General features: G+C 49.6%; 1 protein-coding gene and 1 long non-coding RNA gene across 4 annotated transcripts in view; both read left to right on the top strand.

Moving 5' to 3' along the window:
- HTR2C (5-hydroxytryptamine receptor 2C) overlaps window positions 1-5,776 on the top strand; it is a 186,984-nt gene extending 181,208 nt beyond the window's left edge. For all 3 annotated transcript variants that reach the window (XM_061446293.1, XM_061446290.1, XM_061446292.1), the window contains one exon: window positions 4,512-5,776. In XM_061446293.1, the coding sequence (XP_061302277.1) occupies window positions 4,512-5,344 (833 nt within the window). In that variant the 3' untranslated portion in view covers window positions 5,345-5,776. The remainder of the gene's footprint in view (window positions 1-4,511) is intronic.
- A 1,705-nt stretch (window positions 5,777-7,481) lies between these two features.
- LOC133265601 (uncharacterized) lies at window positions 7,482-10,403 on the top strand. The gene is made up of 3 exons (XR_009742033.1): window positions 7,482-8,640; window positions 9,746-9,995; window positions 10,116-10,403. It is a non-coding gene; the product is annotated as an uncharacterized LOC133265601 (long non-coding RNA).
- Window positions 10,404-16,168: the final 5,765 nt, after the last annotated feature.

The following is a 16,168-nucleotide window of genomic DNA, read 5'->3' as shown; positions in this document are numbered from 1 at the left end:
AGCTCTTTCTCTGGAGCAAGCAAGTGAATGTTTTACAAAGCTGTATTTGCAGTCATTTGGGTTTTGTTTTATTAATTGAGAGTCTGTGAAGAGCATCTGTTTCTCTGTGTCCGCAGCATCATCTCAGCCCCATTTGGCGAACCATTCTGCTGGCTTAAGAACATCTTTAAAGCTGACAAGGAGCAGATAGGATAACAGCTGTAATTGGATTTGTAATCTGGAAGGATATCTCTCTGACTTGCTTCCTGCTGCTCTGTCAGACAGAAGCTAAAGGAGGGGAGAAGAATTCATATTCATCTTCTCCCTTGTGAACTGCTGTGGTGAAAAGGGATGTTCTGCCCAAGCTGCTGCCTGGCAGAAGGGTGCACAGAGCTCCCAGTGTTGAGTCTAGCAGGGACCTGGTCCCTGTCTTTCTGTCCGGTGGTGGCTGCTTGTCTCTTCTTCCTGGGGCAAAGGCAGTTCCTCTGGGCACTGCTCAAGCATCAACCAAGGTGATCAGGTTTGCTCTGAAGAGCAGAGAGTGATGTGCAATCAGCTCACAACACTTTTGTCTTGGAAGTCTTTGGAACAAACCCCCCTCTGTGGGAATTCTCTGCCCCCTTGGTTTGAAAGGGTCATTTGACACAACTGGGAGACACCTCTGAGGCTGAACATCTCAGCTCAGTACCTGAGTTCTGTTTTGAGCAGTGACAAGCGCAGTGTTAGTACAGTGGGTTGCTTGGCTCAAGTGGAGTTGAATGCCTTCTCCATAACTCATTCAAAGAGCTGAACTCAAGTAAAGCAGCCATTCATGCTTACCCGTGGCCGGGCACCACGATAAGCACAGCATGCACTGATTAGGGCAACACGATTGACATCACAGGCAGGGCATGAGCTGTGTCTGCAGCAGGTATTTGTACATTGAGGCGTGTGGCAGTAGCAGTGTTGCAGTAATCCCCCATGAAGGAAGTCCCCGTGGGGTGTCTGGGGCCTTCCACACTTCACTTCTCATTCCTGGGGTGGTGTAGAGGTAGTCCCCATTGCCGAAGGTGTGTAACAGACGTAGCTCCCTCCAGGGCTGGACTGTGAAATGGGTGAGTGATAAATCACGAAGAATGAGTTGCAGAGGAGAAGTGTGAGGCAGAAGAAAGCATTTGAGATGAGAGCAATGCTCCCCATTGAGCAGTGCTCTAGGTGAGCTAGCAGCTCACTGACTCTGTGTTGGCAGCTCCTCCAAGGGCATCTTTCTTCCTACTGCTGTTAGTGCTGGAATTTTCCTGGGCTGGAGGAGGGAGCAAAGACCTGGTGCTCTCTCTCTTCTGTGCGTTCTCAGTTTAAAATCCCACTTTATTACGAGAGAGGTAGAGGTCACTTTTCCATTACAGCAGCTACCTGCCATCAGTGCTGAGGTATGTCATGCTCATGCAGAGCTGTAGGCTGCTGGCAGTGCTCTTGGTTTGTGTATTCATCATACCCCAGAACTAGGTTATTCTTCCCAAAAGTGCTTTATGTGTGTGACCATGAAGATGTCCTGAAACCTCATCTCTTTTCCCTTGGCTAAAGCAATAATACTAAATCCAATAATGACTACTTCATGAACGACCCTTTATTCATTTTGGAGTTTTATGTCAAAGGATATATGTTATAGATGGCTCTAAAGCATAAAACGGTCCGTGGAAATACAATCCCAGTGTAATACCATCGGCCTAATTCAGCTTTCTTTGCAAGAAGACTGCTCTGTGCACCTGCCACCACTTCCCGAATGCCTGGGGTTTGATGGAGCCAAGGCAGTACAAAGATGTCTTTAACGATAAAGAGTCAATGGCTTGATGGGATGAAGGTTCTTGCAGTCACAGGGATTTGGCACAGACAAGGTAATAGGGGTTAATGTATCAGAAAGGAGGCAACTGCCTTGCCAAGGTTAAGCTGATAAGCATTAGCACGCAGAGGGAAAATCCTGGAATTATCACTTGAGCTAAGAAACACATCCTATGACCACAGAAGGCATTTAGAATCATTATTTGTCAGAAGACATTCCGTCACTAGATTACTGGCAATTTGTCATTTTATGGTAATGAGCAATTGCAGATGTATTTCCTCAGAATCCTGGAGGACACTTAGCTGGAATGGAAGAACGCCCTGGTTAATCTCTTTGACATATGATTCTTTCTATTTAGAAATACAGAGTCCCACAGGATTCGTTATAGGACCTGTGCTGTTCCCAGCAACCCCCAGAAAAAGCAATCCAAACACAACAGCGGTCTCAGCATCGGTTATTGTTTGGGTGAAGAAGCTAAGGAAGGACATGGCCAGCCCCGCAGCTGTGCCCATGGAGTGAAAGCTCACGGGCAGCCGGGTGGTCAGAGGGTAGGAAGGGCAGCGCAAAGGACCTTGTGCTGCTCTGGCTGCTGGGATGTGTGGGTCTGTTTGCTTCTGTACAAGGACAGAGAGGAATTTGGAAAGAAATAGAGCATCAAATGCACAGAATGAGTTTGGCATGAGGAGAGCGAGTAAATAGAGCAGCATTCCTCAGCTCCAAAAGAGATGTCAGACAGCAGGGATGATGAAGGTCTATAAAATCACTGCGAAGGTGGAAAAGGAGACCGGAGAGTGATTATTCACTGTTTCTCACAGTAGAGGAAGTGAGGGGAGTCAAAGGAAATTATCAGACAGCAAATGTGAGATGAACAAGAAATACTTTGCTCACAAGGCAAACAGGCCGTGGAGCCGGATGCTGCTGAGCACAGTGGGGTTATGAATGAAGTCAAGGATCCACAGAAAACAGCTCTCTCAAAGGTTGTTTTACAAATGAGGTGTGGACGCAGCTTCTTGCTGTGCAATTGTCTAAGCTGTAATGCTGACGACTGCCCCATCCTCTACCATGGCCCTAAACGTCTGGTACCCACCAAAGACATGAGACAGGGCTAGATAAACCCACGACAGTGTCACTAGACCTGGCCCACCATGTCTTTTCCATGTTCACCCGTACGCATAGGTTGTGGTATTCCAAAATATGTTGTTGCTTTTGCCGGATTTGGCTGTGTCTAGACAGATCTGTTTGGAAGGTCTCGGATCTGCCATTGTCTGGGACTGAGCCAGGGCAGAGGGAGATCCGGTACTCTGGCATCTCTTCTTCCTGTCCCCGCAGTAAATTGATGATGACTTTCAGAAGGTAGAATAGAACAAGAGTATAGCTATGTATTCTTTAGAGGAAAAGAGTGTTGGAGGACAGTAAGTAAATGCATCTGAATTAGAGGTATTCAAAATGCTTTCATTCCTTCACTCTGTGAGGGACAAGTCACTGGCTAGCCGTGGGTGCAGGCAGCTATGTGCAGTCCTGGGCAGTCATGCTCCGGGCTTGACATGCTGTCTGCTCTGCCCATGTGCCAAATGGCACAGACACATAGTCAGAGGCCCTCCATCCAGGACTCCTGATGTCCTGAAATCCTGGACAAACAAACTGTGCTGGGTGATGCTGGAGAGGAAAAGGGATCCAACATGTTCTTAGTCGCATTTGTCTGCGATGAAGTCCATGACTAAGAAGCGCTGTGCCACCAGAATGTACGGGAAACTGCCTTGGCAAGTGCAGTGATTCCCAAGGCTTATTAGACTGTTTAGTGCTTAGGAGCAGGTGGAAGCTGTGCTCTAGTTGTTGTAATCGAGGCATTTAAAGTTTCCTTCCTTTTCAGCCAGAGGGTTTATCACTGGGGTTCTGATTTCAGACCATCAAGTCACTCTGTAACCGTTTTAGTTGCACCCCTTCTACTCTCACTTTGCCCATCCCAGTTCTTGGCCCTCTATTCGAGATAGAGGGATAGGAATCAGGCAGATGTACTCTGCAGCCTTTTCCTTCAGCTGTGTAATTGCCTCTAAGAATTCAAGCTATGTCTGTGGTACCTCTCAGTTTCACGCTGCTCGTGGATGAAATGCCTGGGCAGGCAGAGCTTGCAGGGACCTCTGCCTGCCTGAGCCTAGATCATCAGTGCATAAGGACCCAGGAAGCCAGGAGCTTTTTTTCCATGTGTCCGTGATGCCCTGGCAGAAGTGGCCATGTTTCTATCAGGTTTATTTTAATTTCTTTAAGAAACTTGCTCCTAAACCTCAATAGCTGGGGTTCTTCTGCATTTTGGTATTTTTTCCTCTTTCAAATTTGCTGTTATCCACCCTATGTCAATGATTTCAAAACCTCCCCAATCTGGCAGGCATGGAGTGGCCAGCTGGAACAGAGCAGGGTAATGACTGCAATTAATGCTGGAAAAGGACTTGATAAAGGAGAGATGCTGCATTCACTATGCCAGCTGCGGAGCACAGCAAAGCTGCAGTTGATCCCAGTAGAGGGTGTTCGTGTCCTGGAGCTGCATTCCCAGGAGCTGGTACATGAGGTTTTCCCTTCCATGTGGGACTAGTAGCTTCTCTTTGGGACAGGTTGAGGCAGTGGGCTAAATGCATGCAGGACCCACATCATTTCTGCTGCCTCTTTGGGGCCCTGTCCGTCCAGGTAACAGTCTCTTGTTTTGGTCTCTTTCTTCTAGGGATATCTATGCCCATTCCAGTCATTGGTTTGCAGGATGACTCCAGGGTGTTCGTAAATGGGACCTGTGTCCTCAATGACGAGAACTTTGTCCTCATTGGATCCTTCATGGCGTTCTTCATCCCTCTCATCATCATGGTGATCACGTACTGCCTGACTGTCCAGGTGCTGCAGAGACAGGCAACGGTGTTCATGTGCGGAGAGGTGCCCAAGCAGAGGAGGAGCAGCGTAAACTGCCTCAAGAAGGAAAACAACGCAGAGAACATTTCGATGCTTCACAATCACGAGGGGGCATCTCACTTGAACTCTCCTGTAAGTAAGGAGGCAGTGCTCTTTCGGAAAGGAACTATGCAGTCCATCAACAATGAGCGAAGAGCCTCCAAGGTCCTGGGCATCGTCTTCTTTTTGTTCCTTATCATGTGGTGCCCGTTTTTCATCACTAACGTCATGTCTGTCCTTTGCAAGGAAGCCTGCGACAGAGACCTGCTGAGTGAACTCCTTGATGTGTTTGTTTGGGTGGGGTATGTGTGCTCTGGGGTCAATCCCCTAGTATACACACTCTTCAACAAGACGTACCGCAGGGCTTTTTCCAATTACATCCGCTGCCTCTACAAGACCAGTAAAAAGTCAGCCCTGCGGCAGAATCAGTGTCTGAATGTGGCTTCAACAGCTTTATATGGCAAAGATCTGACTTTAACTAGTTATCGAAATGGCAACGAACTCAATAGCATGGTACTAGATGATGCTGAGGAGGGCCTGGAAATGCAACCAGGGACTTCAGAGCTGTCCATAAACAGCTGTAATGTTATAAGTGAAAGAGTGAGCTGTGTGTAAAGGTGCTCACACAGCCTTTTGCTGCGGGTTATCCGTAGCCAAAGTATATTGTATAAAAATGTAAGTGTTGGTCAAAGGACCATGTAAATATTGCATTCTGAACAAAGCTTTTTTTTTTTAAAGAAAAAGGAGTTGTCTTTCCAGTCCAGTACTTAAGATCATATATATTAGTATAAATGCAGTGAAGTTTAAGGTTCTATATTTACTGTTAATACTAGATCAGAACTCTTAGTTACTTTGCATATGTCATGGACAAAATGTTTGAATTCTTCTTCCAGTGCATGAACAAAAATGCTGAATATTTATCTCAGGTGGCATTTGCTGGAGTCCAGAATGGCACGTTAATAGTTATATATCAAATACATGCTATTAGACTTGGTCAGTAGAACTTTCTTTTTCAAGTTGACAGTAAATATATACTTTAAATCCTCACCCCTACTTGTGCCGTGTAAAGACTGTACAGAAACCTGGCAGAGAGACATATGGAAGCATAGGGGCTGTGCAGGCAGTGGGCAGACTCGTCCTGTTACGGGTAGTGGCTTGCTGCCGTACTGGGGCAGTCCTGCCCTGCAAGGGACCTCTGTTGGGTTTTGACACCCCCTCCCATCCTGCTGTTTTCTTTCAGTTCCCCAGGAGGCTCCGGCTCCCCTAAGGGAGGCGGGGAATGAAGTTCTGGTGTGGGTTTGCGATCCTGACTGGGGTCACTTGCACACTTGGAGGAGCAGCACGAGAAACAGAGCGAGCCCCAGTTATGTGCTTCAGGCATTTCAGAGATGGAGGGCCCTAGATTTATAAAAAGCCTTCCTTTGGTCTTACAGCTAATCATCAGCTCTGGGATAGAGCAAGATGTGCTCAGTGCGGATGGCACAGATTGCTTGGATGATCAGGGTTTGTTTGACCTGGAGAAGAGCACTCTGGCTTTGGCAGAGCTCTTGTCTTCTCGGTCCTTGCATCTGTTTGTTCCTTAGCTTCTTTAGCGTTTGCTTTGATTTTTCAGCATCATGAGTCTTGCAGTACTGGTGGTAAAACTGCTTTGGGTGTAGAGCAGAAGCTGCTGCACACGTGGAGCTGGTCGGGGTCGGGCTGTGAGGTGCAGGATGTGCCTACCTGAGCGATGCTGGGAGAGAGGCATGAACGAGGGTCCCTGCTCATTTCTCCTGTCTCAGCAGGGGCTGGGCAGAGGATGTGACTGGAATAGTTTGCTGGTGACATGGTTCACAAGCAAATGATGCCCAGGGACAGGAAGGAAGCAGACCTGGAGCCAGTCTACATGGAAGATTACTCTGGATTAACTTTTAAACTTGATTTATTCCATTTGACTCCCAAAGTAAATTATAGTAGATCATGTTAACCACTTACATCTTAATGAAAGCATCCGCGTTGGGATTTAATGCTTTTAATTCACACCACGTATCATTTGAATTAATTTTACCTTGTGTAGAAAACCCTCCCAGGGCATTGTGTCTTTCTGGCAGTGTGCCTCTGGGGTGATGCCTCTCATGCAATTTTCCTTGTGCAGAGTGTTGCCTAATGCCAACCCATAAGTTTTTTATATCTCCATTAACTACTACACAAATGCTGCAGCGCTCATGTAACACAGATGCCTTTAGCATCGCTGACAGCCTCTGACTATGAAAACCCTTGGAAGAGAAGAGCTTACACTAGGCATGGATAAATTGCATTTTACCAGCATGAACTCCTTGTACCCCACGTTTGCTGCGTTCATCCCACCAAAATTAACCTGTAAAAGGAATGGAAAATTCTGCCAGTGCTTCAGCACAACTTTGTGCTATTGCTGTGTACAGCAGCGACCTTGCTGAGGCAGCTGCTGGAACACAACTGGCAGGTTACATCTGCTGCTGGGCTGCTCCCAGCTTAATATGCTGATAATCCTCTCTTCTCCCTCAGTCCTTCCTGGGAAAAATCCATAGTACTTCCATGAAGACCGGCGAGTGCAAAGCTTACAGCTTGCAGAAGGCAGCAGATGCACCATGTGTCAGTCTGCTGCTGCTGCCCTGGGCTTGAATGCTTGGGAATCCACTTGCCTCTCCAAAAAGGTCTGGTAACCAGCAGGAAAAGGACTGGCCACAGGCACAAACTTGTTCCTCCAGGGGCTGCTCTTCCGTGCTCTGCACAGAAAAGGTCAGAAAGATCACATTGCTTTTTAAGTTCTTTTTTTTTGCCTTGGGTGAACTCATAGCACATCTGTTCCAAACATGTATATGTGTGTGTATATGTATGTGTGAGGGTGTACATATATATACATATATATATATTTAAAAGACAACCCCAGATTCTGAAGGCATTTAGCAATAAGTTGAATTCCAGTTGCTTCTAGCACATGTGTCAATAGGTCATGTGTGAATAGTTCCTTTTCCATAGCATCCTCAGACTCGGTATAAGTCCACACACAGGCGTTGTCTTTGCATAGCAGCCTTCACATCTTGTCCTTGCCGGTTCTGTTGTATGGGGGAAAAGGGAACCTGCTGTATTTGGATGTAAATAATGGGAACTGAACAGAGAATTTACAGAATTTTTATAAATGTTTTTAAAACCTCAGCACCAGAAGTGTAAATGTGTCAGCCCATTCTGATGTCCATCACTTGTCCAGATCCACAGCCAGGGGGACTGCCTTACAGCGCCTGCGCCCGCTCCCAGCCAGCGGGTGAATGGTCAGACACTGTCACTTACCCAGCTTCCTTTGGGTCATTCACATCAGGGTTTTGTGATGCTGCTATTAATTTATTAAAGAAAGTTTGTTGGTTTAATCGCTCTTAATTTTCCTTTCATGGTCTGTCAGAGCACAGAGGAATGAATGTGCCCTCTTTGCCTTTCATCCGTCCCCACTTAAATCTTTCCTGAGTGAAAAATGTTGTGAGCCAAAACCAAAACAGCAACAAAAAATGAGGATAAGCCTGAGGATAACTTTCATTTCTCCTCCCACAACTGAAGTGTGGCCCTTAGCTGCTTAATCACAGAAATGAGCATCAGCAGATACCAGCGCTTCAGACTGGTTACAAGTGCAGAGATGGTGATAAACGCTTTCCCCTTTTCTCCTTCCTCCCTCCCTCCAGGAATAGCTGTTAAAAATTAGAGTTTAAACGTTACCTCAGTCTGAAGAATGGATTTAGTTCTCTGCAACTCACCCAAAGTCAGGTTGTTCCTCAGCAGCTTTGCTCTGCTGAGCTGTAGCCATTAACCGTGGTGGTGCCTCAAGAAGTCCTGCCCTGGGGCTGCCTGGTGGCTGTGGGAGTACCCACTGGAAGCCTTGTGTGAGTCTTCAAGCCTCGGCTCAGGTATGGGTTTGTCTTACAAGCAGTGGGTGGTGGTGCTTGGTTTTGAGGTTGGGCCCATCAAGTGGAAATGGTGCCGTAGGCTGCAGCGTGTTGAGTGCTTTGCTTCCCTAACCAGATGGGACATGCATGGGCAGGCTGCCCAAGAGATGGAGCATGCACATGGAGGGTCTGACCCAGCGAACAGACCACTCTCTTTGATTTGCACTGAGGAGGCTACTAGGGGTGATGCTATGAACCAGCCCGTGCACTGGCCCCTCCTGAGCTGTAGGGGCTCGCAGCCTTCCTCACATTGCTGCCACGTTTGCTCTGGCTCAGCCACCTGGCTTCCAGGCCTGAGCTGGCTCATCTAAATCTGCGATGAACTGCTCCACACAGCCAAGTCTGGAGTGTGGCCTCCATGGAGACAACCATGGTGACTTTGGAGATCTCCAAGGACCTCAGAGGCTGTCCTTTGAGGACAAGGGGCTGCTCCTTCAGTCTTGTGCTTGCTGAAGATGCAAGCTGCTACCCAGAGGATGTGGCACATGGGAAGAGCCAGTGATGAGGATCTTCAAGGCATCCCACCTCAGCATGGCTCTCCTTGTTTTAACGACCCGTGAGTCAGCAATAGCTTTTATTTGAGTGATAAATTAAAGATGCTCATGTTAGGGGATGTGTGAGTAGTCAGCGTGGACAGTGTGGTTGGTGCCTTTCTCTTGTCACCCATTCGTGCCTTTTTCCTGGGCAGCCCTACAAAGAGGTTCAGCACTGACGTGCAGCATGGCCAGTGCTCTTCCCTTCCAAGTCATCAGCCTGGCTGCAGTCGTGTGATGTGCTGGAGCCATGAGGGCCCTGGAGAGGGAGACCCAAATTCCAAAGGAAGAAAATAATGGAAAAAAGCAAACCACAAGCAGGTCTTCAAAAATATTGTTTAGCTTTGAGCTACTAATGAAGAGTGTCTGCTGTTCTTGCAGACAGATCAGGCTAATCTGGCATTCCAAAGCAGCATCCGGCATGCGATAAAGATGCAGATGTCTCTTGGATGGGTTTCCTCCCTGGGTCCCAGTATCATTAGGGTAGCTGCATGCCCAGCCAAGAGCTGCACTTGTCTTTGTCTCCGTTTCAGGCTGGGGCAGAAAAGGCATCAGAAGCTTTTTTTCTGGGAAAAAGCCCCCAAAGATGACCAAGCCTTGGGCTGGAGCAGTAGAAGAGCAGAGGTGGGTACATGTACACATACATCTGCACGTATGAACATGCGCATCCCAGAGCCCCCAGAGAGCAGCAAGAGGTGTCGTTGTGCTTCAGTCTTCCCTTGAAAGCTTGTGACTAGCTGAACAGCCAGGGAGGAATCCTGTGATGGGAGGTGGAACGCAGCCGTAGGTGTCACTGCGAAATGTGGGCTGCTCTGGTGATAATGTACTGCTGGGGGCGCACGAGCCAAAAAATGCTTTGACTTGTTTCAGTTTGAAGTTGTTTTTAACTCGTTTTTCTTTAAGTCTCAGGTCTTCCACTTGCTCGCTTTTACCCACACTGAAACTTGTGCTCTGAAGCTGTCAGGAGTCAACAAACATCTCTGCGATGTGTCATTCCCTCTGGGCTGTGCAGGGATGCTGCAAGCCCAGAACAACACGGGGATGGAAAGTCTTCAGGTGGGTGATTTTCATAGAACCCCAGCCTGGTTTGGGTTGGAAGGGACCTTAAAGCTCATCCAATTCCAGCCCTGTGGCTGCCCCATCCCTGGCAGTGTTCAAGGCCAGGTTGGACACGGGCTTGGAGCAAGCTGCTCTAGTGGAAGGTGTCCCTGCCAGTGGCAGGGGTTGGAACTGGAGGATCTTTAAGGTCCCTTCAACACAAACCATTCCATGGCTCTGTGAATCCTTGTTGTGTCTTAACATCTCCCATGAATGGTGCCCCCGGTCTGCTTCCCAAAAAAATGAAGGATCTCTTAGCCTATAACTACAGTTTACCCAACAGATCCCTGGGATGCTGCTGCTGCTTTGTCACTGCAGTGTCTACCAGCACTTAGGTGACGAGAAATGAATCATGCAGCATCCCACAGGGGCAAGGGAAATCCACTCTCCTCAACTTTCCTGTGCTTGAATCGTAATTAGTTCAACAAATTGGATGCCTTAATGTTTAATTAAAATACAGCTAATTACCCAGTGTGTTGTTAATAGGATCTAATTGTGGCACTCGGAGTTATTTACACTGTGACACACTGCAGTCGAGCTGGAGGCTGGTGCCTGTTAGACCACTGCCTGCTTAGAGCTGTTTCACATTGATGTGCGCTGCTGATGCTGGTGTCTCCTCCTGCAGAGGAACAGGCGGATGCTCAGCGAAGGCATCTGAAGGCTACAACAGCTCTTCTGTGGCTTTCTGGGTAGGAAGACTTCAGTGCTCCCTGTGGAGCCCACACTTCCCAAAGATCATGATGCTGCTCAAAGCAATAGGTAAGTGCAGATGCTCTGCAGAGGTTTCAGCTGTGCTAACCCTCAGATTACAGGCATTTGGTCTATCCTGCACCTTTCCTGCGTGTTGCTGAAGAGGAGACTGCCTGCATCCTCTACCAGGCTGTCCTGCGGGTGCTGGGATGCGTTACTGACTCCATGCAGCAAACCATGGTGAGCAAATGGTGGTTTTCCTTAGCCAGATCTTTTCTCCTGGAGGTGAGTGAATGTGATTGCCTGCTGCGCTTTGTTACGGTTTGTTGGCACTTTTGCTTTCAAACATAGACAGGACTGAGCAGCAGCCATGGGAATAGGCACGATGAGGGGGTACAAGTCCAGGCAGGGCCGTAGAGAGCCCTTTTAATGGGAAGAGAATAGAATGCTTGGCTTGTTTCAGGCAAAGATGAGTGAAGAAAGCTCTCCATCAGGATGCCATCAAGGGAATGCTTGTTCTGACTGGGGAGGGAGAGGAGCTGCGTAGGCTACAGGAAAACACTGGCACAGAAAAAGGGACAGAAATAAACTCAAAATTAGAAGCAGGTTTCTCGCACGTGGCTCTTGCCGGTCTGGGACTGTGCTCTCTGCTGGGGCAGCAGTAACAGCAACCAGAAAGCTTCCTGAGGGCTCAGCTCTTGCACTCATGCAGAGGTGGAACGGGGCGGCCGGGCCCAGCCTGCCTGCAGGCAGCACCTCTGCCCTGCCCAGGGACGTGTCCCAGAGCGTGGCCAGCGCACACGTCCTGAAGCAAGAAGCTGTTTCTGTGCTCTGGCCCTTCCAAGTCCAGCACAGCCACGAGAACCAGCACGGTTCTGGAGGCAGGCAGGCGAGGACGTGCCAAGGCAGCGCGTGTCCCGCAGGCGGGACAGCATGAAGCCAAGGGGTTGTGTGTTCCAGCCCCCAGCCAGACCCAGGTTGTGTGCAGTGAGGTGTCACAGCCATGCGCAAGAGGATCCAGAGTCGACCAAGCCTGACTGCATGCAGTCACGTAAGGGAGTTTTGTGTACCCACAGCAGCACTTCATGGACACTGAGTATTCCTGGAGCCAGCCTCATGCTCCTTTGGAAAGCCACAGCATTGAGGTAATGTCCCCTAGGGCTGCCATTAGCTGGGGCAGTTGTAGGAACACTGGTGAGCAGCTTTAAGGGCTGAGAGCCTGCTCTGTGCTTGCAGTGCTTGACTTCTTCAATGCTTTTCTTTGTCATTGTGTTTCCAGCTGTGCGGCCAAGAACTTCAGGGGTTTCTTCAGTAAAATAAATTGTGGTGTTGGCCTTTTAAGCTCTTCTGTTGTTCAGAGTGGACTCAGCCCAGCTGGCAGGCAGCAAGGTTATTGTTTTCTCAGTGTGTTCCTAACTAAATCGGCAGCATGGGCACAAACTTGCGGGCAGCAAACAGCTCAGATCAATCTGAGAGTCCCAAAGGCTGGGACATATTTCCAGTTCAACAGTTAAAAGCTGGAAGATCATCAGATGAAAGTCAAGGACCGTCTTCTCCTGGGCTTTATGCATCAGATGAGGACCTCTCAGTGGCACGGTGGCTCTCTCAAGCTCCCTGGGGAGCCATGGTTCTGTGACCAGACCCTGTAAGGGTACAAAGGATGCTTGGGTACCCAGAGATAGGATGGGAAACTTCATTTCTTCTGCATCAAAAGGAGCATGAGCAGCAGCTCAGGGAGGGGATCCTGCCCCTCTGCTGTGCTCTGGGGAGGCCCCCTGCAGCCCTGATCGAGCCGTGGGGCAGCAGCACAAGAGGGATGTGGAGCTGTCAGAGCGAGGCCAGAGGAGGCCATGGAGCTGGATCAGGACTGCAGTGGGGGTCTCCCCGGAACACAGCAGAGGGGCAGGATCCCCTCCCTGAGCTGCTGCTCACACTCTGGGGTGCACCCAGCACACGGGGGGGGTCTGGGCTGCAGATCAGTCCCGTGGTGCCTCTGGAGGAGCATCCAGTACACGAGGAAGCAGCCCAGGATGGCAGGGGTGTGGATGCTCAGTTCTGGTGCAAGCCTTGTTGTGGCTGTCGCTTCTCAGTGGTTGGTTTATGTCTCCATACCCTGAGAAGAGGATCTGGGCACAGTCTGCGGAGCCGTTTCAGCTGTTCAGACAGCTCAGCCACAATATGTTGCCTCAAATTGTTTGGTTAAGCACATGCATCAGCTGCACTTGTTTGCCTTGAAGCTATGAGAAGCACACACCATCCTGAGAAAAATCAGCTTCTACATAGACATAAAGAGCTTGACAGCACTTCCTAATGTACCCTGCCACACAGGGCTGGGGCTGCAAACCTGCTGTGGCCCTTGGTGCTCTTTAGATTCTGGATTATATCATCAGTTACTGCACTCTCAAGGCCTCAGCAGCTGGTAGCTGAAACCAGAAGGGTTGTGTCACTGCATCCTTTCAAGACCTAGGTATCGACTCTGTGTAGGTGCTGCTACTCTATGTAGGGACAGGACAAGGGGGAACGGTTTTAAACTGAAGTGGGAGGTTTTGATTAGACATTAAGGCACAAGTTCTTCCCTGTGAGGGTGGTGAGATGCTGGCACAGGGTCCCCAAAGAAGCTTTAAGGTCCATTCCAACACAAACCAGTCTGTGATTCTCCCTATAGCTGCAGTGCCTTAGGGATGGGTGCTGAGGCCTGTGGAGGCTCCAGGGTGGGTTCTGAGACCCACAGTGGTTTGGGGATACAGGAGCTGGTGCCAGTGAGGCAGGGACATGCAGCAGGGCACATCTGCACTTGGCTGAGCCCCCCATTGGAGCTGATGGGGTATTTCTATAGGTGCTCTATGGCACAAGCATGGGAGCGAGGGCAGGGGCAGGGCTGGGTTTGCTGCCATGCCGTGGGGAGCACAGCTCTGGTCAGTGCAGCAGTGCTGGGGCCGTAGGCACGGTGCCACGAGGGGTGATGTGACCCAGCAACGAGCCCATCACTGAGCGATGGAGCAAAGGGGGGGCACTTGTCAGTTAGCAGCGCAAAGAGAACGGACCTCATCCGGCACGGAGAGCGCCACGGGCCCCTCTGTCGTTTCCATGCACTGGATGCCGAGCTCTCGCAGGGGGATGCTGCGCCTGCCTCCATCCTCCAAAGCGTCCAAGCGCTGCTGCTGACACCCAGTGGCCGTGGCGCTGGTAGCGCTCGTAGAGAGAGAGCGTTTCAGCAGGGATGCCTCAGCCGGTGGGACGCAGCCTCTGCCTTGTTTCCTCAAGTGCAAGAGGAGCAAAGAGGCCCTGAGAGAGGCCAGTCTGGCTTTAGGGCTTTCGGCCTTTCTCAGGGCACAATCTTGTATCCAGAGGCCAGTCAGAAAAACGAAGCAATAGGAGGCTGGGTAATGAGGAAAGAGAAGTAAACTGGTGCTCACATCACTCTCGTTGGCAGCTTGGTGCCAGACCTCGGGGAGAGAAGGAGGGCGATTCTGTGAGTTCAGAGACCTTGGCGTCCACCCTCCCTGTTTTGCTCCTTCCCGGAAGCAGTTAGAATGTGACAGAGGCAAAAAGATGTTGGTTTTCCCTGCAGCACGCACAGGATCGAGCTCTCAGGTGTTTGACAGGTATTGACATTCTTGGGGCAGGGGGGGAATGCCTCTGGTGGAGAGATTGGGTTTTACTCTTCAACAAATGGCTCTAAGACTTGACATCAGTCAAAGACAGAAACAAGGCCTGAATCTCAAGGGTATGCAAAGGAGTTCTCGTTGTGTGTTGGGCAGATGCCTCACCAGATACATGGGGCTGAGATGGTAAAAACACTGGGAAGGCAGGCCTGAGCTGGGAACAATAAGAGCAGAGCATGGCAAAGGAGGGATTTTGAAAGCGCTTTACTGAAAATATTAATTATAGACTGCAGCAGCAGAATTAAAGCAGAATTAAATGCAAATAGTGTGTGAAAGAAATACGTAATGAGTGTAATTCTACAGACGGGGGGAAGCACAGTGCTGAAATCCCAGGGAGGTTCAAGCGTGAGGAAGGACTAGCAGCTGTTAGCGGTCAGTTTTAGCTCACTTGGCCACCTCTCAGCAGTATGCTCTGCACATGCTGCAGGTACCGTGCTGCGAGAGGGGGCTGGCGGTGTCTGCAGTGACGCCTCTCTGCCGGGGTGAGCTTGGTGATGGGGAGCCCTGTGCTGGGACCGAGGCCCTGTGCTGCCTCCCTCACCTAAGTACTCCTGGAAGGCTGCAGCATACAGATACCATAAGTAGATGCACTTAATTTATCACTGTTACTAGGCAGGTTTCTAGGCAGGCTTCAGCCTAACTTTTCTATTCTGTGGTTACTGAGATAGCTCGGCTCCTTCCGGGGCGAGCTGTAGCCGCAGCGGTGCAACATCTGCTCCTTCCCCATGTCTTACCTGTGCCAATTTCACCTCTTTTTGAAACAAAGTTAGACAAGAAACTTTAACCCAGCTTAAACCTGCCCATCGGGTCGAGGTGGTGGCACCGTTCGGCTCACTCCAAACGCCTGTGTTCAGTGTCCCCCCCGTGGTGAGGTCCCACCCGAGGTACCAGGGCAACAGGGTGAGCTCAAGGTGCCTGCCTTCCTTGGGGAGGTTTTAGTGTATGTTTAAACTGTTGCAGAGGTTTCAGAACATCAGGGCCCTACCAGGAACTATTCCCAGCAATGGTAAATCTCAGTGGGACTTTTCCCGATGGTTTTCTCTAGTTTTTTTCTGGTTTTAACCATTATTATTAGTGCAGTAACTGTTGTCCTGGTGGCAGCTCTGGAAGCCCATAACCCAGATGTTACCGAGTTCTAGATAAGAAAGATGGGGAGAGACTTTCCAGCAGGGGCTGTTGCAGCAGGATGAGGGGTGATGGGTTTAGACTAAAAGAGGGAGATTGAGGCTGGACGTGAGCAAGAGACTTTGTAGAGTGAGGGTGGTAAAATCCTGGCACAGGTTGTCCAGAGAGGTGGTGGATGCCCCATCCCTGGAGACATTGCAGGCCAGGCTGGATGTGGTTCTGAGCAACCTGGTCTGGTTGGAGATGTCCCTGCTCCAGGCTGTGCATAGACTTTTTTCCTCATGCTTTCTTCCTTTGCTTGCTCCCCAGATAGCATTGGGTTGTTGCCCATTTAGCAGTGGAAGCAGCTGATAGTGATTGAATGATTTTGCAGTTGGA

Source organism: Pezoporus flaviventris, unplaced genomic scaffold (genome assembly GCF_033815535.1).
Source record: "Pezoporus flaviventris isolate CSIRO_AGI_PZ_B2104156 unplaced genomic scaffold, CSIRO_AGI_Pfla_v1 ptg000005l, whole genome shotgun sequence".
Lineage (NCBI taxonomy): Eukaryota > Metazoa > Chordata > Aves > Psittaciformes > Psittacidae > Pezoporus > Pezoporus flaviventris.
Note: the sequence above shows the minus strand (reverse complement) of the source record. Positions and strands in the feature narration are given on the sequence as shown.